Source organism: Camellia sinensis, chromosome 2 (assembly GCF_055761805.1).
Source record: "Camellia sinensis isolate YWXY chromosome 2, ASM5576180v1, whole genome shotgun sequence".
Lineage (NCBI taxonomy): Eukaryota > Viridiplantae > Streptophyta > Magnoliopsida > Ericales > Theaceae > Camellia > Camellia sinensis.
Window position 1 is genome coordinate 73,095,068 of NC_138962.1, and position 27,053 is coordinate 73,122,120.

The 27,053-nt window shown below is 35.8% G+C and overlaps 2 protein-coding genes across 7 annotated transcripts in view; both read left to right on the forward strand.

The window, feature by feature from the left end:
- Nucleotides 1-369: 369 nt before the first annotated feature.
- On the forward strand, nucleotides 370-2,277 carry LOC114300095 (disease resistance RPP13-like protein 4). The gene has a single exon (XM_028244945.2). The coding sequence runs from the start codon at nucleotides 370-372 to the stop codon at nucleotides 2,275-2,277; it is 1,908 nt and encodes a 635-aa protein (XP_028100746.2).
- Nucleotides 2,278-12,363: 10,086 nt separating this feature from the next.
- Nucleotides 12,364-27,053, forward strand: part of LOC114300162 (agenet domain-containing protein) — a 33,337-nt gene continuing 18,647 nt past the window's right edge. For 2 of the 6 annotated variants that reach the window (XM_082906379.1, XM_082906394.1), the window contains exons 1-2: nucleotides 12,364-12,560; nucleotides 18,254-18,726. In XM_082906379.1, the coding sequence (XP_082762505.1) occupies nucleotides 18,262-18,726 (465 nt within the window). In that variant the 5' untranslated portion in view covers nucleotides 12,364-12,560; nucleotides 18,254-18,261. Of the gene's footprint in view, nucleotides 12,561-18,007; nucleotides 18,189-18,253; nucleotides 18,727-27,053 lie in introns of those variants that run through there. The other 4 variants (XM_082906388.1, XM_082906383.1, XM_028245050.2 and 1 more) reach the window with 4 other exon arrangements.

Genomic DNA, 27,053 nt, shown 5'->3' on the forward strand with positions numbered 1-27,053 from the left:
TATTCATTAAAAACAAAAAAAAATACGAAAATTAAAAAAATTAATTTTTAAAAAATTTAATTTAGAAAACTCAAACCAAATACAGTCAATATAATTACGTTATTATTTTTTTTATTTTTTATTTTTTATTTTTTATTTTTTTAGGGTTGGTTCTTTCTTGGATTCTTCTCGTAACTTTCCTGTCTGTTTTCCTCTCCTTTTCCTGGAAAATGGTTGCTTTTTGCTTTGATTGCCATTGATTACTACCCCTCTCTCTCTCTCTCTCTTAACATCATTCTTCACTACACATAGTCCATCCATCCCTTGGTCTTTTTTTTTTTTCCCTCTCTGATTACCATCACTCTCTTCAGTTGTCTTTGATCTGTGAAGATGCCAACTCGTGAGAAACCAATCGACATCGTCCTAATTCTCCTCAAACACTTAACCCAAAGCAACCCAGATCCCACTCCCCAAAGCAACCCAGATCTTCTTGATACCTTGAACAAAATCAAAGACTTGCTTGAAGAAATCAAAGATGACTTGATCCCTCAATTCAATCACTGCAATGAAGCTCTTATTAAAAAACTCACTCAATTAGAGTCCTACATCGGTGACGAAGACAAGATTGAAGAGAACATCAGTGGAATCGAACAAAACCTTCGAGAAATTCGGAATTTAAAAGCCCAGATTCGACTACCAGAATTTGGAAAAAAGCCACAACAGGAAGATCAATCGGTAGATGAAGCCAAGAAAGATTCGAGGGATTGGTTGCAATTAAGGGTTGAGGAGAACATTCTAAATTCGCCTGCCATGGCTCATCTTCAGCGGAGCTATGATGTTTTGGATATTAAGCTGAAGCTCTGTTTGCTCTGTTTGGCAATTTTTCCTCAGGAAAAAGTTAAGAAAAAGTCATTGATCTATTGGTGGATTGGGGAAGGTTTGATAAGCAAATCTAGAGTTAAGTCCGCGGAGGAGGTAGGGGAAGGAGTGTTTCTGAAGCTCATTGAGAAGGGATTGATACAACCATACTCCAAAAACCAGAAAAAACCTATTGTGGATGGTTGTACAACGCATCCTTGGGTTCGTCGAATGTTGATTGCAGCCGCTAAAAAAGCCAACTTCTTTGATTTTGATGATGCCGGTAAGATTAATGTGGATAATAATAATGCCTTGAACTCGCAGCGTGTTTGCTTAGTTGTGGGTAGTGGAAGTCTTAGAGAGGAGGAATTGTTCACAATATTCAATGTAAATGTGGATTACTTGAGTTTGAAGGCTAAATTGTTTTCAAAATTTAGGAAGCTTGTGGTTGTTCAATTGGGTAGGTGGCAGAACTCAACTGAACATCATATTGAGGTGGATGGTGAAGAGTTCTTGAAGGAATTAGGGGCACAAAAGCACTTGAGGTATCTTAGTCTTCATGGGATTTCGAGAATTACAGCATTACCTCCTTCAATTGTTAAGTGCATCAATCTTGAAATTCTTGACCTTAGGGCTTGTCACAATTTAGAAAGATTGCCTTCTGATATCGGGGCATTGAGGAAGCTCACACACTTGGATGTATCCCAATGTTACTTACTCGAAAGCATGCCAAAGGGGATCGAAAAGATTGCTTCGCTCCAAGTGCTTAAGGGTTTTGTTATAGGACATTCGAGGAAAAATCCTTGCAAGTTGGGTGATCTTGGTCAGTTGAAGAAACTGAGAAAGCTGAGTATACACATAGGGAGTAATGCAGTTACTGAGGAAGGAGAGCTCAATAAGTTGAAGGAAATTACGAGTCTTCGAATCCTAACAATTTCATGGGGGCAAGTAGGCATGAAGACGACACCGAATGGACAAGCTCCACAGTTGACTAAAACTGCTTCCTTCACAATGAGGTCTTTCTCATTTCCACCAAAGTTAGTGAAACTGGATCTTAGGTGCCTCCCTCAAGAAAAAGCCCCGGAGTGGTTAAAACCTAGCAACATGGAGGAGTTAAAGAGGCTGTACATTAGGGGAGGAAAACTCGTTTGCTTGGATCCAGAGGAGAATAAGAAGTGGAAAGTGGAGATTTTACGGTTGAAATATCTGAAGAACCTGAAACTAGAGGGAAAAATTTTGCAGAAAGATTTTCCTGATCTAGTTTACTTTGAGAATATTGGTCCCTATCTTGATGACGACACCCAATATGAAATGAATGTTGAGTGGAATAATGCTGAGGGATGGGAAGAACTCAGAAGGAAGCTCGAATCAACTTCTACGATTAGAAGAGAAAATCAAGACAAAGATGAAAGAGCTGGGACTCTATCTGCCTATGAATAAAGACTGGAAAGTTAACAAAGTAGACCTTGGCAAGGATGGCTTCAGCATCTGATTGTTATACACCAATTCCTTTGGAGGTTTGGCTGTGCTTTCGTAGTTTCTTTCTGTGTTCTTCATTTTGTGTTGCTAGGCTCAATCTGTGTTAATGCAAATGCATATTATATGTGTGGATACATTTTCTTATTTTTCTTACAGTTGGAAAGCTACGATCACATCCACTGTTCTTTCTTCCAAACTTCAGTTCTTGTATGGTAAAATTTTCTATCAAAGTAATCCACACCATACTGCAAGCTATTGTTTGATGGTTGGCAAGAACAAGCGATTGCTGTTGTACTTTGTATAACTAAAAGCTACTGTTTAGTCTATAAAAGTATGTTGTTCCTACCATATAGATCATATCTTGTACACCATTTTAATTGCTGCAGTGAATGCATGATGTTTTACTGTCCAACATCTCCATTTTTCTCTCCTGCCAATTGAAACTCTCATCTTTCTCATCGTACTTTTCTTCATATGGTTGGACACGGAATAAATTCTTTGAAATAGATCTTAATTGGCATGTCAAATACTTCCTGCATTCGGGCATCACCAAATTAGTAGGCAATTTTTAAGACTGGAGGTAATGCCTCCTGAACTGCATCCTTTGAGAGCAAATGGTATCCGTATATAATAAGAGCAGATTGCAGCCATTATTCATTTTTTTGATTCCAACTTTGCACATTTTAAAAGGGGTATGTACCAACCAAACCCCTCTAGCCCCACCCCTCATTTGCAACCAACGACATTTCCTCTCCCTCCCCAAACCCCCCCATCCCCACTCCTCCACTGTGGTCACCTGTACATCAACCACTTCAAATGTTTTAAAAAATCCAAATACATGAAAAGAGGGATTGAGTGTATAAGACATATATAGAGTGGGACCAAGAGGAGAAGGGAGGACACTTACCGTTAATGATGGAGAAGAAGTTGGTAGCCGCCACTCCAAATATGTGGAGGTGGAGGAGATTCGTGGTTGCTCTCTTAGAGATGAGAGAGAGGAAGGACGGGAAGCACGATACTAATGCTAGTGGTTGTGGGAGCTACTAGTTGTCCAAATCTTTTGGGTGTAGGTTAAGGAGAAATTAGAACCATGATGTTGCTTCAACAAAAAAAGTTAATTTTTTTAGTAATTTTAAAATTTTTCAACAATATTTTTACAATAGAGAATGATTATCATCGCTAATAATAATTTTTTCAATATTTGTTTTTGAGACAATAGGCATACCATCACAAGTTTGTAGTCTATTAAAACAAATTTTTGGAAATTAATTTAATGCAAAATATAATAACAGAAATAAAATCATAATGCAGAAATACTTACAGAGATTTATGTTACTTCGACAAATTTTGATTGAGGCCAGTGTTTAAAAACTATGTCTTTAAGGCAGAAATTCATTTGTGCCTCTGGTACTTGCGCCATTTTAGTACGACGGACATTTTGTCTCCAGAACACAATGATCAACACAACACATAATTGCACAATTTTTGTATTGTATAGCGAACAGGAATATAATGTGCACTCCCACAATTTTGACACCCCAGACTGTATACGGGTTATTTTGAGAAGATAGTTATAATCAGTTTTTCAAAAAACTGCTTATAAGTAGGTTTTTTGTAAGAGAGGAAGTGACTTATAATCTAAGAAGTGGATTATAATCCACTTTCCAAAATAGGCCATAGAGTAATAGAGGAGGAAGATTACTCAGAGTTGAATTGAATGATAAAACTAAATTGGGGGACTGCCATTAATAATGGTGGTGGACTCAGAAATCTTGGTAAGAAGGGACCAAAATCAATATAATAAAAAATTAACAACGAAATTTCTTTTATCACATTCTTACAAAATTTGTGTACGTAGATTATACTAAAAAATTGATTTTCATAAGCATAAAAATTAAAAATTATCATTAAAATTACAAATAAATTTTTTAGTAGACATTTACAAAACAAAAAATATAATACAAGATTATAATATTCTTTTACACATTGTACAAAATACAAAATCATAAAATAAGAATGTACAAATACTTTTCATATTGATCATAGTTGCATTGGATTGTAAATAACACCAATTAAAATCATTCGAATGCCATTTTTCATTGTAACCAAAGTCATTATAATAAGTTGTAACGAATACCAATTTGAGACATAACCAAAATCATAACAGGACATAAATAATTCTGATTTAATAATTTTCCAATCTCACCACCATCATAACTAAACACTAACATTAATTTAGATTATAACTTACATACACCATGATCCTAATTAAATGCTTCAAATAAATGGAGAGGGGAGGAAATATTGAGATTTGGAGGGGCCAATTCTTTAATAGTAGGATTGCAACAACACAGATGTAGTATATTAGTTAAGATTTTGGGAATGGATGCAGGGGCAGTGGCCCCCCTAGCCACCCCCTGCGTCCGCCACTGTTTAACAAGCATGGTGGTTGCTGTTTGGAACCTCAGAAAAGTGACGAAAAATGGATGTGGTCGGAGAGTACAGAGGCAATTGCCAAAATGTCAAAGAGTTGCATTCTTTCTATTTGAATTTTGAATTTGAAATTTGAATCTGCAATTTTATTTTAGTTTTTTTGGTGAAAAATTTATACAATTTTGGCACAAAAAGATAAATATTAGGGTGGCCGAACCCAACCCATCTCACACTCGCGCCTAACGTGTATGATTTTTTGGGTTTAATCCACCACGGCACATAACTCCTCTTCTTACAAAATTTGAGTGCCCTTTGGACCCAAACTGAAATGTCCAACTTGAAGCTTACAAACACTCCTAACATTCTCTTATGTTTCTTATGTGGGACATGAGTAAACAACATAATGTAAAGAATCTAACCAACATATTTCATGATCCATGAACGCTTATTTTGGCATCAATTTTCTATTCATTGCTAAATGTGTTTTGGCCAACTAAATATATATTTTTATTCATCACATAACAAGGAACACGTCACTCCCACATGCCCACTAAAAATAATGTGTGGGTCTTATAGTTCAAAGTAGCTGAAAATAAATTTATTATCAACAGAAAAATTTCTAAGTTGGGTAGAAGATGTTTCCATATTTTAAAAGTGAAAAAAGTTTTTAGAACTTCACATGACGGACTAGAGACTTACAAACATCGCAACCACTTGTTGGACAATCTAGTGAATATTAGTGTGTGAAACTGTAATATAAACTAGAAACAGAAATTGTTATTAGAACAAAGATTGAAACTGAAATACAAAACTAAAATCGGAAATTAAAAATAAAATTAAACTCACAAATAGGATGTTAAAATTATGAATAACTAATACAAGAGGTGATCAAGGTTTATGTTTGATGCAATGATCTTAAGACAAAATTTGCCCCTCTCTATATTGCTTACAAGTTTGAATAAACGTTTGTCTCTTAAAATACAATGATAAAAAACAACGCATATATAACACTCCAGTCTATGCGTATTTGTAGATTAGGGAAATGCTAGAGAACTCTAAATCTAGAGCCCTAATTTGAGCTCTAATAATGTGTCAAAGCAAAAAAAAAAAAAACAAAACAAGGCACAAACATCACATCAGGGTGGGTCCCACATTCCCATTAAAGCTATTAGAGCTCTTATATTAGAGCTCTAAAGCATTTTTGTTGTAGATTAATATATGCCCATAGGTGAATGTGTAGAAGGCTTTTGAACCATGAACTAATGCATGATTCCATGGGAAGAGGTGTTCCAATTGGACATGACTAAATTTTATCCAAAAAGCAATATATCACATGAATTTAGATCCTCACCTTTCAAAATTTGAGTCTCCTTTGGAGACCAAAAGTTTAAGATTAGATTTTCTCTGTATGGTAATACTAGTAAGTCAATTTATTTAATTTATTATTTTAAAAAAAGTTAATTAATGGTGTTTGATTGCTATTTTAAATTGTAATTTTTTTTGTAAAGCTTATTTGGCTAAAAAAGCTAGTTTTTTTCAGCTATAATTTGTAGCTAACTTTTGAAGACATTCTAGATATTTGCACAAGAAAAAAAGTTATGCAACAACTTATGCTAATAATATATGGATAAATTACTCGGAAGTCCTATTTGAAATAGGGGAGCTCTATTTAGTCCCACAACCTTTTGAATACTCTCAAAAGTCTATTATGTATTTTATTTTTTTCGTTCTTCTCTACGCATTTGTTCTTCTCTGCCTCTCTCTTCTTGATTTTCGGCGATCGGTGACCACACCTTATTTCTTCTCTTTCTCTTTTTGATATTAGTAACTGGCGACCGACAACCACCGTTGATTGGGGTTCACCGGCAACTATCGACCACCAACCACCGACTCTTTACTTCACCTCCACCGGCGGTGAAGGAGATGAGTTTCCGGCAAACAAGATGAGTAGATCTACTCAAATCTGATGTAAATCTATTTAGATTTACATCAAATCTGAGATTTACATCAGAATTGAGTAGATATACATTAGATCCGACTAGATCTAAATCAAAAATAGTTATCGGAATACAATCTTCTCTCTATATTTGTTTCTCTCCTTCAATCTCTCAATTTTTCTTCCTTTTCTAAACAAGTTGTTTTCTAGTTTTAGTTATAGACAGTGAAAATTGTAAAATGTTATAGTTTCAATTTTTTTGGTGCTAAAAGGAATCATGCTTTGAAATTGTAAAATTTTATAGTTTTATAACATTCTTTAGAACTGTAAAATTTTGCAATTTCATAACATATTTTCAAGTTTGATTAATAAGGATAAATGCTTAATAGAATCATACTTTGAAACTGTAACATTTTACGGTTTCAAAGCTTTCTTTTCAGTTTGATCAATGTTTGAGATTATTTTGCTTAAATTCTACAAAAATTGAAAAATAATATATATATTTTTTCCATTGTTTCTGTTTGTTGTTGTTATGTTTTTTTTTCCTTTCAGTTTATCAATATTTAGTACATTTTGCTATTTTTTTTCACTATTTGTCCATTTATATCCCATTTTTTTTCCACCAATATTCTAAACATTCCGGTGAATCTCAAATGATATTTTTGATATCCAGGGAACGTTATAGACATTCCGATGACTTCCAGTGACATTCAGAACACTGTGGTGATACTCCGGTGAACTTCCGATGATACTCTGACTACTTCTCGGTGATATTGAACATTTCAGCGAGTCTCCAGTGACCGTTTGATAGAAGTTCGATGGTGGTGGGATATAGCAGCGTTTTTAAATTTATAAAAAAAAAAATATTTTTTTTGCAACAATTAAAAATATATAGGATTAATTGGTATAAGTATTTTGTTTTGGGATTAGATATGTTTTGAATTTTGCATATAAAACTTACTGGTCAGTACCCCATAATCTAAAAGAATATATAAAAGTTAACATGTGAGTGTTATCAAACAGCCCAATACATTGCCTAATCAAACAGCCCAATATCATCATTGCCCAAGAAATTATCCATACTCTTAGATCTAAGAAAGGAACTAAAGGTGAGATGATTTTTAAAATTGACTTGGAGAAAGCCTACGGTAATGTGTCTTGGACTTTCCTTCGGGATACATTATTGGAGCTAAATCTAAATTGAGTTGGGTAGAGTTGATTATGAATTGTGTTACAACTGTGAATTCCACCATTCTTTGGAAATGGGGAATAGGTCCGGGATTTTCATCCTAGAAAAGGCCTTCGCCAGGGAGATCCCTTGTCCTCCTATCTCTTTGTGTTATGTATGGAGAGGCTCTCTAACTTGATTCTTGACAGAGTTAATTGTGGCCAGTGGAAGGGTATCAAAGCTTCTTTAAGAGACCCTGAAATCTCTCACTTATTTTTCGTTGATGATCTATTATTATTTGTGAAAGCAGATACTAAAAATTGTGAGACCATTATGAAGGTTCTTAACTATTTTAGTAATCACTCTGGTTTGAAAGTGAACTTGGCTAAGTCTAAGTTATTTGTCTCCCCAAATGTGTGTAATTCTAGGGCCAGGAACTTGAGTGCTTTATGTGGTATCCCTATCACCCAAGATTTGGGAAAGTATCTTGGGATACCTATGCTTCATAAGAAAGTTAACAGAGCTCATTTTTCTTCTATTTTTGATAAGCTTCAAGGGAAGCTATCGAGTTGGAAAGCTAATATGCTGTCTTTGGCAGGTAGAGCCACCCTTATAAAATCTATGACTACTGCTCTACCTGCATATACCGTGCAAACTATGAAGCTATCTGTTAATGTGTGCAATGACTTGGACAGAGTTAACCGAAACTTTCTTTGGGGAGAGGTGGGTAATTCTAAAAAAATTCACTTGGTCAAGTGGAACACTGTGTGTAAAAGCATGAAAATGGGAGGTCTGGGTATTAGAAAGGTTAAGCATAACAACACTGCTTTACATTCTAAGTTGGGTTGAAAGTTACTCAAAGGTGAGAACTGTCTGTAGACTGAAGTGATTAAGGCTAAATACCTCCAAGAGGGGTCTCTTCTTGACTATTCCAACAAGAGAAGAGCTTCTCACACTTGGAAAGGTATCCTTAGTACAAGAGAGACTCTTGTGAAAGGTAGTAAGTGGTGTGTTGGGGATGGAACTCAAATTTCCATCTGGTTTGATTGGTGGTGTGGAGAGAGTAATTTAGCATCACTCTTTCCACATTCACCTCTCATTAATTCTGAAACTGTCAATCTTCTTTTAGATGAGGAAGGTGGTTGGGATATCTTTAAGTTGAATTCTAAGCTTCCTAGAGAGGCTGTTGACCTTGCTCTAAAAGTTCATTTACCACATTTTGTTACGTATCCAAATACACCTCATTGGCATGGTTCTGGTTCTGGTGACTTTTCAACAGCTTCAGCTTATGAGATAGTGGCCATTCATGAGGCCGAAAATTGTAACTGGCTTTGGTTGTGGAAGTTGAAACTACCCCAAAAAATCAAGGGCTTTGTGTGGCTTGTCTTACATGGCAAGTTACTCTCGAACAGCCTAAGATGTGGTTGTCAATGGGAAGATATTGATCATATTTTCAGGGACTGCCCTAAAGCAGTCATTATCTGGAGTAGTATGGGTTGTTTAGAGTGGTTGTCTAGGGATCGACATATTCCGTTGACAACTTGGTTGGAATCAAATCTCAAAAACAAACTTTCTTCTATTTTAGATCCTACTCTTTTTGCTGTTATTCTTTGAAAAATTTGGAAAGACCGCAACAAAAAAGTTTTTGATAATGTTGAACTCCATTAGTATCAAAGTATTTTACTTTCATGTAAATATTCTTTTGCGATCAAGGAAGCATTTAGATCTTTTGCTTTACATCCTAGTCATTATGATGTGGTTATTAATTGGTGCCCTCCTTTTGTAGGTAAACTGAAGATGAACACTGATGGTAGTACAAAAGGAGACCCAGGGAAAGGAGGCTTTGGTGGTCTTATTCGTGATGAAAGAGGCATCTGGCTAATTAGCTACTATGGAAAGCTTGATGTTTGTAGAAGTTTAGAGGCGGAGTTTTGGGCTATTTACCGAGGCTTAACTATAGCCTTTGAGAAGGGATATAAAGATCTCACTATTGAAACAGATTCATTATTTGCAATTAAGTTATTGAAAGAAGGCTCCGTGGTCTCTTCTTCGATTAGAAGCTTGGTGGAGGACTCCAAATTCCTTATACAAAGGTATGGTTATACCATTCAACATGTTTTGCGTGAAGGAAATAATAGTGCGGATGGTCTGGCAAAGTTGGGTGCTACTCAAGCTGAGCCTCTTGTAGTTATGGATGAGGCCCCTGTAGAAATTAGAGGGTTAGTGATAGCTGATATGATTGGAAGGGGCTACCTTAGGCCCTAATTTGTGCTTCCCTTCTGCTGGTGTTTCTTTTTGCTTTTCTTTCTTTTGTTTTCTGTATGTTCTTTCCGTTTTCGATGTACCAAAAAAAAAAAAAAACAGCCCAATACATGTGTTACAAAAGTTCCCTATTCACTTTATGTGGGACAAGGTTTGTTACCATATTTCTATCATTCTCAAATGGTATATTTTAGAGTCAATTTCTCATTCAGCCATTAACCATTTTGGTTAAGTAAGTACATATAGTTAATCACCACACAAAGGTGAACCCATCACCACTTGAACTTATATTAAAAGGTGCGTGGGTCCTACTTAATTTTTAGCTCAAATTATCACAAAAATTAATGATTGAAACCACTATTGTTGCCATACGATCACATCCGAAAATCACTGTCACTCCATTACTACCACTCTACCATTGTAGCCATTATCATTATCATTGTCATTGTCACCAACACAACCACAACCATACGAGGAGCATTTATTTGCACACCATAATTTATTTCACTATTCATCATTTCTCAGTTCACATCTCCACACTATTTTCATATTTTATTATTTTCCCAATTCACACCACTTTATACCTGAAATACCCTAACCTTAACCCTAACCTCACCTTTCCTACCCAACCACCACAAGTTTCGCCGACCTACATCTGCCTTCACTCATCCTTCCATGGCCCATCTCGGTTGCCATTGTTCTTGTCTAGACTCCTTTAGCCCTTACAAAAATCTACCATCTCCATAACCCCTTTCTTGTCATCACCGAAGCCCTAGCAACCACACCCCCAATCCTCGCGACTACCGTCCCAACCCTCACAATTGATCGCTGGATTGAGGGAAAGGGAGGGGGAGAGAGAGAGAGAGAGAGAGAGAGAGCAGGCAAAGAAGAATAGAAGAAGATGGAGGTCGCGATGCCGTGAAGGAAGATAGGGGAGTCGTTGGAGAGTTGTCACAGAGAGGAGATGGTGCCGGGAGGTGGGGGCAGCAAGAGGCAGCATGAGTAAGTTTCGGAGGTGTGGGTGTCGAAATATCACTTTACTCCTTATAATTTCAATTTAAATATTTAAACCCTACATTTTCAATTTTGTTACAATGTGGTCCCTTTATCACTCATTCTTATGATTTAAAAAAGACCACATCCAAAACTAAAGAGGCTAAAATAAAATTCAAATCAAACTATAGGAACCATCGGTATAGTGAATAAATTACACCATTAGTCTCTAAAGTTTTCTTTGAATTTCAATTTGGTTCTACTAGTTTTGCATGCAATTTTTTTTTTCGGTTCAAAATTTAATAATATATGATAAAGATATCACATTATAACAAAATTGAAAATGTGCAGTTCAAATTTTTTTAAATTGAAATACGAGAACTAAAGTGAATTTCCGTTAAAACTAAAGTGGTGTAATTTACCCTACAATATCCTTAGAGTCAATTAAAGTATTTATGCCTTTATTTGGAAATTTTATAAAATACTATACCTTTAAAAGCCTTCCCTTTTTTTTCTTCTTTCCAAATTTCCTTTTTTTTTTTGTTTTTTTGTTTTAAGAGAACGACTTCTCTCTAGCAGACTAATTTGAGCTTCAATTGTGCATTACGCCGATATTTTTTGTAAATTAATAATTTAAATTTTGTCCATCCATTAAATATTGGGTTTTTTTTTTTTTTTTTGTTTGTTTGTTTGTTCGAATCTACTATTGAGTTTAGGTGAATAAAATCTACACCATTGATTTTTAAAAAAAAAATGTTAACCTGCCATACATTTGAAATCCGAACTAGACGCGCAATTCAATTGCTCAAACTGGAAGAGAAGCCGAACTCTTTTTATTTATATATATATATATATATATATATATATATATATCCCTAGCCGCATTGTAGCTTGTGAGCAAAGCTTACGTCTCGTTTGAGAATATATTTTTTTTAGTAATTTTTTAATTTTTTAGTTAAAATAAGATATAAAAAAAATTAATATATTTGGAATGAGTTTTTGATCTTTTATGAAAAGATATGCAAAAAATAAAGAGAAAATAAATTTTTTAATTTTTTGATATAGATTGTTGACTTTTTAACTTTTTTAATATTTTTTTTTTAACTAAAATCACCACTTATCAAATGAGGCCTTAATAGGAACATTGTACAGCCTATCTTTTACCATTAGATCAAAACAACTCATTCACAGCCATTGATCCTAGGGTACTAGCTAGTCTCTGTCCTATAAATACCTTAGTACAACCTTTGGAACTAAAAGAGGCCTGTTTGAGATTAGGAAGAGAGACAACAAGGAAGTTTTAAAGGATCAAGAGCTTTGTGTAACTATGGACTGAAGCCAAGCATACCTAATCAATATTCAAGCTTTTGATCAATCAATCCAGAAGTTTGTGACTTGAGAGAAGAAGATCTAAAGGAATTGGTCAAGAAAGGTTGAGGGTTTTTGCTTGAGGTAACTTTTGTTTTGCTTAATTTAAATTCATATATATTTTCTTCATATTCTCTTTTAAAAAGTAAACAATAAAAATAATTTTAAAAACAAATTGTTTACTTTTTGTTGAAAACAAATGTAACCAAATAATATGATTATAACTATTAGATCCATTATGATTTTTTTATGACTTATAAAAATTGAATAGATCGTACTATCAAAAGGGGGAATTACTTGACAATGGGGTACAGAAGAAAAATTACAAAAACATAAGGATGCAAATGAATCTGTAGTGGGGTACAAGTGAAAAGTTACCCCTTCCTATTTATGTATTTTCTTTTTTTTTCTTTTTTTTTCTGTCCAACTGTTAAGTAATTCCCCTTATCAAAATGGGCTTATGATAGACCCCACAAATTCAACTAGACAATCCAGTGTGAAGTAAAACTCTCCTCCCTATATTAGATAGATTAGATTAATGTGAGAAACACATCGGCCATGTTTGGTTTATATTTGTGAAACAATTTTGAAAAATAATTTTTTGGAAAGAGTCTATAAAATTTAAAAATTTATTTGATTGTATGTTTTGAAAATAATTTTGAAATTTTGGAGTTTGGGATGATTTATTTATTTATTTATTTTTGTAGTTAAATAGATAGGTGTAAGAGAAAAAGTGATTAGTTTATATGTAAGATGTGAGAAAGGAGAGAGGATATAGAAAAAGTGATTGATGTGTATTAGAGATAAAAGTGATTTTGAAATTTTTTTTCAAAAATTTTCAATCAAACAAAATTTTGAAATTTTTTAGACAAACCAAACAAATCCATCATTTTTTAAAGTTTAGCACACAATAAATGTTTTCTTTGAAAGAATAAAGTAGAGGTTTAGCTTTGTAAAATAATTGATTGTATATAAACAATTATAATTTAAGGGTAAATTACACTTATCTATTTGTTTGTTTGTTTGTTTTTTTTTTTTTTTTGTCATTCCATGGGAGAGTGCTAGGAGTGTAAAAATGGTCCGTGGGTTGCCCGAAGCCCACCCACGGTTCGGGGTGTGCTTGGCTCGGTTAGGCCCAGGCCTGAGCCCAGCCCGAGACCTTGGGCTTGGGCCTGGGTCGTCATTTTGAAGCCTGGTCCAGTTCGTAGGCGTGGCTGCCTGGCCCACTCAAAGCCCGGGCCAGGCCGATCGGCCCGACCCAGCTCACTTAAGGCCCGAATATCCCCTGGGCCTGGGTTGAATTTTAGTGGGATCCCACGAGGCCCGACATGGGCTGAATCGGGCCAAATTTACACTCCTAGAGAGTATTTATAAATATGAGAAATATTATATCAAAAACAATCAAAATCCAGTATAGTCACCAAGTCCGACAACAACCACTAACTCACAAAGAACTCTATACAACCCCATATTAGAAGAGAATTAACTACCACAAAAAATATTAAACTTCTATAAGAGTTGAATCTGCATTCTCATACCATAAAAGGTGCTAATACAACTATTAAGCCTGAAGACCCGAATTAATTACACTTATCTCACTCAAGTAATGAAGAAATTATAATTATTTTCGTAGTTTTAATGAAATTATATTAGCCTCTTCTATAATATACAACTTTGATGATATTAATAGAGCTGGTAAAATTATTATATTATTCTTAGATATTTTGTATTTTTTTTCACCAAAATTATGTCATTTTGGTGTACTACCAAATGCACTATATATGATACGAACTCCTATATATGGTACAACCCTTTTGAACGTGTGTATCATACACTACCCTTTGTTGTGATAGGTATTGGTAAAGTTATGATTTGCAACCACAATTCAATGTGTTATGGTTTCAATGTGAAAAGTTATAATTTGTTGTGATTAGTATTAGTAAAGTAATGATATCTAGCCATAATTCAAAATGTTAAGATTTCAATGAGAAAAATTATGATTTATATGGATAAAAGTTATGATTTGTTATAATAAATCACAATCCAAAATGTTATAATTATAATATTATGTTAATTTGTTGTATAAATTACATATGTTATGAGTGATTATAATATATGTACCATTGCTAGTGATTTTTGTTATGACACGGTGGTATATGTTATGACAATGTTATAACTCTTTATGTTTAATTGGATGGATTGAATATTGGGGATTATAATCTATCAGACTTGAATTCTGAGATGAGATTGTGAATCTTTCGGACTATTTGGTTGGATTGGAGATGTATCCCGTATTTATTTTCTTATGGGATTAGATGTGTAGAAATGACTATTTTTAGTCTATCCAATGTTTGGATAGACGGATTGGATAATGATAAATGTGCAAACGACTATTTTATCATTTTTCAATTGTTTACTAAGTAATATCAATATTAAACATATCTTTAATATTTTAATAATTTTTAGCTAAATTAAATAAAATCTATTTTATTTTATTTTTTACACAATTAAATAAATTTATTTTTTTAAAATAAAATAAATAAAATATCAATAAAAATATATGTTATTTTTTTAATTAAAATTTTAAATAAATTTATTTTAAATAATAATAATAATTAAATAATGAAATTAAATAAAATATAAACAAAATTTTAAAATAAAACATCAATAAAATATCTATAAAAAATTATTTTAAAAAAATTAAATAAATAAAATGTTAAATAAAATCATTTTATTTTTAAATTGAGTTATTTAAATTTTATTGAATTTTATTAAATATAATACATAATTAAATAATAGATGGTCAAAACGGTCATTTCACCACCTAATTCCCTGGGATTGTTATCCCACAAAAATTGTCCCACACCCCCCCGGGATAATGTAATCCCACATATGGGGGATGAGGAGTCCGGCGAACTAAAAAAAAAAACAAACGCTGGATAAAGGGCTTCCAATGGATTACAATCCAAATAGTGTTTAGTCCCTTCCTAATCCCTTGAATCAAACGCACCCTTTGGATGTGTTTGTTTGGACGGACTGAATAAGGGGGGATTGCAATCTACTAGACTATTAGTCTTGATATACATTGTCCTTGGGCTATTGGTTTGACTGAATTTATATCCTATGTTTGTTTAGTCATGAGATTAGGCGTCTGGATTGGACTATTCTGGTATATATTGTCCAAAATTTTTGCTCTCCTTTCGATCAAATTATTTGAATTAAAATCATATAGAAGGAATATTAAATATTTGATTTCATCTTCCAAAATTAAAATTAATAATATTTTAAAATATATTATTATATTTTTCAGTAAAAAAAATATTAAGACAAATATTTAAGATAATTTAATATTTTTAATTTATAATTTTATTACTTGTATTTTTAATTAAATATAATTTTAATATATTTATAACGTCACGGTTCGATTCCGGTTCAACCCGACGGTTGAACCAGTAATCCGTCCACCCAATTCTTTTTCTGATTCACTCACCAATCCGATTTTTAAAACATTGGGTTAGATGCCATGTTCACCCCTCCCCTCCCCTCCCCAAGAAAACAAAAAAAAAAAAGAAAAAAGAAAAGAAAAAAGGTTAGATGTGGTGACTGGTAATTAGGGGTGTGCGCGGTGCGGTTTGAGAGAAAAATGAAAACCGTATGGCGGGTGGCGGATTGATAAAAGTGTCACTAGAATTTGCCATTTTCCTTATCAAAAACCGGCGGTTCGGTTGGCAAATAATGGTGGATTTGCCTTAGCGGTTCGGGCGGATTGGCGGTTTATAAAAAATATAATTCAAATTACAAAACTTAAATCAAAGAGTAAAAAAAAGGCGAGAGATACCGTAATGTTAAGCATCTTGCGAAGCTTTCTTCTGATGTAGCAAGTGTAGCAACAACATGATAATATCAACGACTATGTCATTAGTTCATTACAAGCATCTGTGGAAGCTACAATGATCAAATACAATACATAAAATTAATATTATTCAGGGTTTACAATATATTGAAAATGTTTACTGTTGAAAAGTATTTAGATTGAAAAGTGAGCTGATGCAAGTTTGCAACATGGCCAGAAAAAAAAAAAAAAAGATTGAAAAGTGAATTGGAATCCAACTTTATTTTGGATTACTGACATCTTGAATTCCCTTCGAGCAATAATGTAATACTATATTCTAAGGTATAGAATAACAAGCAAACTTAAGTAAAAAAGAATTTTTAGAATATTATAAAACATGATTTAATAGCGGTGCGGGTCGGTGCGGTTTGGAAGAAAAATAGAAACCGGCGGATTGATAAAAGTGTCACTAGAATTTGCCATTTTTCTTACCAAAAACCGGCGGTTCGATTGGAAAATAATAACGAATTTGCCTTGGCGGTGCGGCTCGGTGCGGTTTTGGCGGTTTCGGCGGTATTATGCACACCCCTACTGGTAATGATAATGAATGGGGGTGGTGGTCAATAGGATTGGAAAAGAATTGAAAAAATTTTGGCTTTTATTTTAAAGAAGTGAAATTATTTTTTTTTTTTGTATTTGAACCAATAAGTTTTAAAAATGAAATTCTAAACAAGTTTTAGTTTATAAAACTTTGGGTGAATTACACTAATAATTTCTATAGTTTGGGACTTGTGTTACTTTTCAATTGTGATATATTTGACCATAAATTTTAAATCTTGTTCCAAATAAGGACAATTAAAGATATCATTAGATTTTTCAAGAGTAAAATCGTCAACTTGATAAAATATAAACTAATTTGACAAAAATAAATGTCAAATAAATATTTTTGAATTTTTAAAAATTATTTCTATCTATTAAAAATAAAATTATGTAAAATTAATAAATTTTTTAGATATTTATTTATTTATTTTACCAAATTATTTTTTATTATGTGTTTGGATGATGATCATGTAAAATTAATTTTAAAAAATTAATTATGTAATTTTCATTAATTTTTATCAATTTTATATAATTTTATCATTGGTGGATAAAAATAATTTTAAAAAAATTAAAAATATTTTTTTGATATTTAAATTTTGTCAAATTAGTTTATATTTTATTAAATTAACGATTTTATCCTTGAAATTAGACAATGATATCTTCAATTGTCCTTATTTGAAATAATGGAAAAATCAGAGATTAGAGTGACACGAGTTTCAAACTATGGAGATTATTTGTATAATTTGCCCTAAAATTTTTATAAGTAAAAAAAACTATGTAAACATAAACTTTAAAAGTATTATCGTTATTATTATTATTATTATCATTAGAAAAATGTTTGAATTTTTTTTTTAAAAAAAATCTTAATTTAACTCAAAATCATATGATAGGATAGGTTTTTATACAACAATGATAGAGGGTTCTAATTTCTGTGGCTCAAATGGCTCGAATTTGTCAAAACGACGTCGTTTTGAATACAAAACAACATCAAAATTACCAAAACGACGTCATTTTGACAAATTTGAACCATTTGAGCCACAGAAATTAGGGCTCTCAAACATTTTCCGTTTTTATATTTTAATATTTGTAAAATATAAAAATTATATTATAAAAAAAAATTGAATCGTCCATAAGAGATTATTATGAGACGGAAGGGTTGTGAAAAAAACACTTTTCACTTTTCGGCTGAACTCAAAAGTCTGTGAAGATGTCTCTCTAAACCCTATGGATCTGCCGTGGATTCCTGTAAACAAACACATACTACAACATATCATCATCATGTATGTATCTCCCGCCATTGTTTTGTAGCTCAATCAATAACCTAAAAACCTCCAATTTGTTGCAGAATCAACAATGGCGGACCTGACCCAGCACTTCCACAAAGGATCGGAGGTCGAGATCAGCAGCAACGACGACGGTTTCCGCGGCGCCTGGTACGCCGGAACAGTAATTCGACCCGCATCAACCAAAACCAAGACCACCAACACCACCACCAACAACAAGAAGCTATTGGTCGAGTACAAAACCCTAATGGCGGACGAGGGGGGAAAGAAGCCGCTGAGGGAAGCGCTGGATGTGGTGCAGCTGAGGCCGCCTCCGCCGCGAGAGAGCCGCCGGAGCTTCAAGTTCAGCGAGGAGGTGGATGCGTATCATAATGATGGGTGGTGGGAGGGAGTGATTACTGAAGTGCTTGAGAATGAGAGGTACTCTGTTTTCTTCAGGGGAACGAGAGAGCAGCTTGATTTTGGGAGCGAGGAGCTTCGGCTTCATAGAGAATGGGTCAAGGGTAAATGGGTTCCGCCGTTGGAAGGAGAAGAGGTATGGTGAATGGTTTTTTGAATTAATTGCTTGTTTGTTTGTTTGGTTTTGCATTTTGTTGGATTATGTAGGATACTATCTATCTTCTTAATTAAATTTAAATTTGCTGAAAATTTTGGTGAAAATGTGATTCGATTCATTCATCGAAGTTGTATCAAATCAAGTTTTTAGCAAAGGTTTCATCAAATGAGAAATGAATCAAATCTTTTATCAGATTTGCAACAACTAATTTTTTTTTTTTTGGTCACTTAAATTTGATGAAATTGTTAAAAGATAAAGCATTGGAGATCAATATTTTTGACCTGAATTGGTTAGAAAGGGATTTTTGGCATAGGTTACATTTTTTTTTTAAATTTGATGAAAAGTTTGATTAGTGAGTTAAATCAAATCAAGCTTTCGATCTAAATTGTTGAACAAATTTGATAGGAAAAAAAATGATGAAGTTTGGTAGTGTATATATATATATATGTATTTAAAATGAATTCCTAATAAATACACAACTAATTATCTAGCTTGCGAATGAACACATCAAAATTCAAATTTAAGGATAACCAAATGGGTCCTAAGCTTATGATTGCATTTTGTCCCTACGATATTATTCTCTCCAAATTTCTAATTTTGTATTAATTTTTTCGTTAGTTTTATCTACTATAATTCCTTCCCTAATTTCACCCACTAGAATAATATCATCTGTGAACTATGAAGTGAAGTCCCACTTTGCCTGAGTACTAAAGTAATGTTAAGCATATAAGCATGAGGACACCCTCACCTCAATAGCTAGCTTTTGGGGTTGAGTTCTACCCAATTCCGTGTAACACAAGCAACATACCCTATGCCCTATGTGGGTATGAGAAGTTAGAGTTGGTTAGTTGTAGACCTCTAGGAAGATGACAGGCACTTAAATGGCTCGAGGTCATCGGAGGTGAAGATTAAGGCAGGCTTAGAGATAGAGAGGGTGGCAGTGAGAGAGCTTGAGCACTTAGGATTTGTGTTGTGATAAATGTATTGTTGTGTGATGATGTTGGCTGCTGCATATATGATATGTTATATAGACTCTCTTAATATTGGAGCCAAGGGTGTGCATGGTGCGGTTCAGTGCGGTTTGAGGATAAAATTGAAACCAAACGATGGTTGGTGGATTGGTAAATTTGATATCCGTAACCAAACCGTGGTTTGGGCAGTTAACCTATTAGTTGATTGAAAAATAATCTTAAACAATTGTCAAGTTTTTGTATAATATATAACACTAATTTGTATAACATTTTTCATATGTAATACTAATTGATTTTATATAATATTTTTCATATATATAATACTAATTTGTACTAAATTCCACATCTCAGATCCCTCACATTGATTTTTACTTTGATATTTCATTGAAAGTAAAAAAAAAAAAAAATGTATTAACTGTGGTGAGGCTGGGTGTTGAAAACGGATTATAAAATTTCAAATTGCGGATCAAACCAACCTGCGGTTAGTGAGCGGATCGGTGTTGGGTTGGGCAGCATTTGCACTACCCTAATTGGACCCAAGCAACCTGTTGGTTAGGTGGCGAGCTCTTCTCAACTCAACAAGAAGTTAAATATTAGCCTACTGTTGTTTGTGATTTAGGCTGGTGAGTATGATATCTTTGGGCTACAAATCATGCATGCAAAGTGTCACGGACAGAGAAATCCTAATGTTGCCCTCACCAGAAAGCGTTGGAAACCAAAGGAGATTGCTAGAACTCTCTAGAGAATGGCTAGAAGAAGGGAGGTCCTAATGGAAGAATCTAGAATTCTCTAGAGCAGTCAAGAGGATAGTGGAACAAGAGAGCCCTGGGAGTTTGTAGAGCATCCTGGAAGCTTCTGGAACTCCCTGGAGCATTGTGGAAACTTGTACATAGTTAGAGATAGTTGTAGACTCTTCTAGACATGTACATACTAGAATAGTCCTAGAATACTCTAGCTAGGGGAAGTGTCTAGAACACTCTCCATTAGTATGGTTCTAGAATAATCCTTGTAAGGCTATATAAAGGGGAGGCCCTCATTTGGCCAAACAACCCAAGCATTGTAAAGCTCTCAAGTGTAATACAACATAAGCATTCTCCAAGTGTTCTCTCTAAGTCTCTCTTGTGTGTGCATTCCCTTAGCTCCCTTCCACTAAAGGCTTACTTAGGTGCAAGCAACGCGTGCTACAAGCATCTAAGGCCGCACGGTTGGCTTGGAAAGACTGAGGGTTGGTTCAGCAAATCCAAGGCCGTGACAGTTGGTATCAGAGCGGGTTGCGAAGGCGTCGTGACTTGAGGAAGGAAGGGCACTATGTCGGGAGTAACTCACATGGAGGAGCACCGCGGAAGGGAGATTGCTGCTAATTTGGGCAAATGGGCAAAGTGGGCTAAGGATATGAAGCCCAGACATAACTGCTTCCTTTGCGATGAGCTACATTGGGCAAGGGATTGTCCTAAGAGGAGGAGTCTCATTGCAAAGCTGGAGGAGCAAGAAAGGGAAGAGCAGTCTTGCACGGGATCTCTGCAGCTGCTTGAAGTAAAGCCTACTGCATCAACCCAAGGGGATAAGGGTTCGATGTACGTAGAGGACAAGGTCGATGGGGAGGCCCTCATTTGGCCAAACCATCCCAAGAGTTGTAAGCTTTCTCCAAGTGCAATACAAAGCTAACATTCTCCAAGTGTTCTCTCTAAGTCTCTCTTGTGTGTGTGCAATCCCTTGGCTCCCTTCCACTAAAGGCTTACTTAGGTGCGAGCAAGGCGTGCTACAAGCATCTAAGGCCGCACGGTTGGCTTGGAAAGACTGAGGGTTGGTTCAGAAATTCCAAGGCCGTGACAAAAGGCATGAGTGTAAGGTCAACATTGCCTTTCTCTAAACCTGGTCAAGGTGGAGCTCTCTTGGCAGGAAAACAACCAAGAAAAACCTTGGTGATCTCATGGTCTTAGCCTCCAATTCACAATCCTCCAATGATCTTGAGCGCGGGGTGCCTAGGCCCTGCTCCCAGCCTAAGCATCCAAGGGGTTGAGCAAAATGGACGAGCATAAGGGTGAGTCAAGGGCTAGGAAGCATGGAGATGATACGACAAAACTTAAAAAAATAGGATACAGGTACAGCTATGATATGTTTGTGAAAAATATATTTTTTAAAATTATTAGTAATGAGTTACATATAAGCTAAAAATGTTGAGAAATCACAAAGTAATTTATAATGTAAAATACTAACATTTAAGAATTATGTATTAATTTAAACTAGTAGCTTGTTTATCTTTTAAATTTTCAATAGGTCATGCAAATATTTCGTTCATGTTTATATTACAATAATAGAAAAATCCACAACTTGTCTATGTACTTTTCCGTTCGACACTAGTAAAAAATATTGTAATCAAGTCTACTTGCTTATTTGTTTATTGATATTTAATTTTACTATTGTTATATTTTTTTATTAATCCTTACTTTCTATGTAGTTATTGGAGACATGCATGAAACAATTAGGATATATCAATTTGACAAATTCTATTATTTAATTCACTATGTTCTTCTCATCAGAGAACTAAACAAAGTATTAGAAAAATATTATTATATTTGTCCTTGAACCTATATTATATTATAATATTATACAAGAAATGTTACAATTCTAATTTCGTAAAACAAGTAATACATGACTTAGAGTATCTGATACTTCAAAATTAAGTATCTGATACTCCAAAATTAATAAAAAAATTAATTAAGAAGTATCTGATACTTCTAATAAGTATCCAATTTACGTATCTGCGAGTATCCAACGAGTATTGATATCCGATATGGATACGATATGGATGTCACCCTATTTGAAGTGTCTGTGCTTCATAGGTCAAAGGCTTAGCCTTATGTTGCCAAGTGAGCATAGGCAACCCAAGGGCCCAAGCTGGCAAATAGGTGAGCCAAGTGAGCATATGTGATAATGCGAGCCAATCCATCCTTGGTGGTGTGAATTCCCCTGCTTAGGCTAGGCATATTATCCCAATTGATTATGGTGCCTTGGAGGTCTACCACGTGGGGGAGTGATGGCAATGGTGTGGCCCCCGAAGGGCTCACCTGTGTTGGGCTTGGTACTAGTACCCACACCTATAAGGCATGATCTTGAATGTGTTTATTTAATTCATCCAAGATCAAGGCAAATAGTTAAGGATTCAAAGTTGCAATCCTACCATGTTGAATGTGTTTTTTCCATTGCATGGTTAATGCTCATTGGCGGGTGAATCAGATAGGGCGGAGTTGTCCTCTGAAGAGGAGGTAAAGGCGGGGATTGCTGGTTTTTACTAGAAGCTTTTTAGGAGGGTGGGGGAAGGGTGGTGGCCGGGGTTAGATGGGTCGGAATTTGAGTGATCTTTGAGGTGGATGGTGCGGTTTTGGAATGGCTGTTTTCTGAAGAAGAGTTGGGGGGTTGGCTTTAAAGGGGATGAATGGCGACAAGGTGCCGACTCTAGATGGTTTTTCTTTGGCATTCTTTTAGCATTGTTGGGATGTTGTGAATGTTGATGTGATGGATGCGATGGAGCAGTTTTATCAGACAAGTCAGTTTGAGAAGATTATTAATGCAACCTTTATTACTTTATTCGTTAGTTTTGGCCTAGTAGTCTATTGGGGTGTGTATATAGGCTTTTGGCTAAGGTGTTTGCTAATAGGCTTCGACGGTGTTGGGGACTGTGGTGTCAGAGTCTCAGAATGCTTTTGTGGTTGCCAGATTTTGGATGTGGTTCTGGTGGTAAATAAGTGTGTTGATTCCTGTATTCGGCGAGGTCGGCTAGGTATGATTTGTAAGTTGGATATCGAGAAGGCTTTTGACAATGTTAATTGGGATTTTTTTACTAACTGTTATGGATTGGATGGGTTTTTGGGTGATATTGAGGCAATGGATTCATTTCTGTATTTCGACTGCACAGATGTCAGTGCTAGTGAATGGGATCCCATTGGATTTTTTCCAGACTTCTCGATGGTTGCGGCAGGGTGATTTGTTGTCTTCTTTGCTCTTTATTTGGTTATGGAGGCACTGAGCAAGTTGTTGTCTCGGGCTGTGCAGGGCAGTCTGTTGGAAGGTTTTTAGGTGAGGCTTGAGGGGGTGGATCCTTTTATTGTTTCTCATCTTTATGTTGATAATGCCTTGATTTTTTGTGGGGCAGAGCCAGAGCAGTTGGGTCATTGGCAGTGTGTGTTGTTATGTTTTAAGGCAATTTCAGGTTGAAAGATTAACTTGTCGAAGTCAGAATTGATTCTGGTAGGGAGGGTGGATCGGCTTTTGACTTTACCGATTATTATGGGGTGCAAAGTGTCTGCTTAGCCAATGTCTTATCTAGGTTTTTCAGTAGGGGCCTCTTTCAAGGCAAAAGAGTTGTGAGATGGTGTGTTGGAGAGGGTTTAGCGTCGGCTTGCGGGCTGGAAGAGGCAGTATTTGTCAAAGGGGGGTGATTAACTTTGGTTAAAAGTGTGTTGGGTAATATTTCTGTAAGTTTTCTGAATAAAACTGTATATTAGTCTTGAATTAATTTGAACAAAGAATACATACATCATTTATATAGAGTACCACTAATTCCTAACCCTATATGAATACATTACTCAGATATATAGAAGTCTAATAGACATAGGACACTTATTCCTAATCCGAGGAGAACACATATTCTCACACCCCCGCTTAAACTCAAGGTGTTTTAGCAGAAAACACTGAGAGTTTGTCAAGAAAAAACCGAAACCGAGCAGTGGTGTGAGTCTTAGTGAAGAAGTCAGCAAGTTGCAGAGCCGAAGAGACAAAAGGAAGCGAGATAAAGCCAGACTGCAGATGCTGACGGACGAAGTGACAATCAATCTCAATATGTTTTGTCCGTTCATGGAAGACAGTGTTATGAGCAATTTGAATAGCACTTCGGTTGTCACAATAGAGAGAGGTTGGGGAAGATTGAGGGACGCCCAACTCAGATAAGAGCTGACGAAGCCAGACAATTTCAGCAGTAGCATGAGCTATAGCACGATACTCAGTTTCGGCAGTAGAACGGGCAACAACAGTCTGTTTCTTGCTTTTCCAAGAAATTAGGGAATCGCCAAGAAACATACGGAAACCAAAAGTAGATTTACGATCATTAACATCACCAGCCCAATTAGCATCAGCATAAGCCACCAAGTCTAAGGAAGAAGTAGAAGAGAACAGCAAGCCCTGAAAGATAGTACTGCGAAGATAACGAAGAATCCGAAGCAAAGCAGCCCAATGTGTAGAGCGAGGGGCAGAAACAAACTGACTAATCACATGGACAGTATAGGCAAGACCAGGGCGAGTAACTGTCAGATAGACTAAGCAACCCACAAGCTCGCGATACAACGTAGGATCATCTAGAGGAACCCCATCAGTAGTGTTGAGCTTTACATTAAGTTCAATGGGGGTATCAGACATCTTAGTGTCAGTAAGTCTGGCACGATGGATAACCTCGTTAGCATACTTAGCCTGGGACAGAAAGTAACCCTTGGGAGAAGAAGCCACCTCAATGCCAAGAAAATACCGCAATGGTCCCAAATCCTTCATTTCGAAGGTGCGAAAGAGATGCTGCTTGACCTCAGAGATAGCAGAAGAGTCAGAGCCAGTGATGATCATATCATCTACATATAGTAAGAGAGCAACAAAACCAGCCGAGGTATGTCTTAGAAATAAAGCAGAGTCGGAAGCAGAAGGATGAAACCCAAGCACGGTAACAGCAGTCTGAAAGCGATTATACCAAGCACGAGGAGACTGCTTCAGACCATATAGAGCACGCCGAAGACGACAGACTTGGCCAGAGGAATGGTGAAGACCAGGGGGAGGACGCATGTAAACCTTTTCAGTGAGAGTGCCATTAAGAAAAGCATTCTTAACATCCATCTGATAAAGGGGCCAAGAATGAACAGCAGCGACAGAAATCAAAGTGCGGACAGTAGTCATCTTGGCAACATGAGCAAATGTCTCCTCATAATCAATACCATACTCCTGGGAGAAACCTTTGGCCACCAGACGAGCTTTGTAGCGCTCAAGAGAACCATCAGAATGAGTCTTGACTTTGTAGACCCATTTGCAACCAACTAGATTCTTACCAACCGGTAAAGGAACCAACTCCCAAGTACTCGTTTTCTGTAGAGCAAACAACTCATCCTCCATAGCTTGAATACAATGAGGATCCTGACAGGCCTCCTTGTAAGACTGAGGTTCTGCAAAAGAGTGAATAGCAGACAAAAAGGTACGATAGGAAGCAGAAAAACAAGAATTAGACCAACCCAACCTTTTTGGAGGATGATGCGCTCGAGGAGGATATCGGTGTGCAGCAGGATTAGAGTCGTCAGAAGCAGGAGGATCAGCAGCAGGGGTAGAGGCAACTAGTAGAGGAGGAGCCTTGCGACGAGAATAAACTAACAACGGAGGAGAAGAAGAAACAGAAGGAGGCGAAGGAGGAGAAGTAGTCAGAGGTGAAGCAGAAGGAGAAGATGGAATAAGCTCAGGAGGAACTGTGGAGATGTACTCATCAGATGGGACCTCAGAAGGAAATGGATCAATATGAACCAAATCCTCTTTGGAAACTGGGGCGGTGAGAAGAGGAAGCTGAAGGTAAGATAGACGTTCGAGAAAGGCAACATGGTGGGAGACATAAAGGCGACGAGAAACAGGGTCATAACAGCGATAACCTTTCTGAGTGAGACTATATCCCAAAAAAACACATAGGACAGATCGGGCACTAAGTTTAGTCCTATCTTTACGGGGTAAAAGGACAAAACACGCAGACCCAAATACACGAAGGAGGGAGTAATTAGGAGGTTGAGAAAAGAGAGCCTCATAAGGAGACCGACCCAAAAGAAGGGGGGTAGGCATACGATTGAGAAGAAAAGCAACAGTAAGAACTGCCTCACCCCAAAACGGAGTTGGAACGGAGGCAGAGAGAAGAAGAGATCTAGCTGTCTCAAGAAGATGACGGTGTTTACGCTCAGCTCGGCCATTTTGGGCAGGTGTATCAGTACAAGAAGTTTGGTGAATGGTACCCAAGTTGGCCAAATATTTACAGAATTTAGTTTTAAAGTATTCCCCACCCAAGTCAGACCGCAACAATTTAATGGTAGATCCAAACTGTGTAGTGACCATAGACTGGAAAGTACGATATATTTGGTAGAAGTCAGACTTATGAGTCATAAGATAAACTCACGTGTAACGGGTGCAATCATCTACAAAAGACATAATATACTGAACCCCCTTTAGTAAGAATCGGAGAGGGTCTCCAGACATCAGTATGCACAAGAGAGAAAGGAGAAACAGAAATAGACGTACTTTTATTAAAAGGTAAAGCTGACATTATAGCAA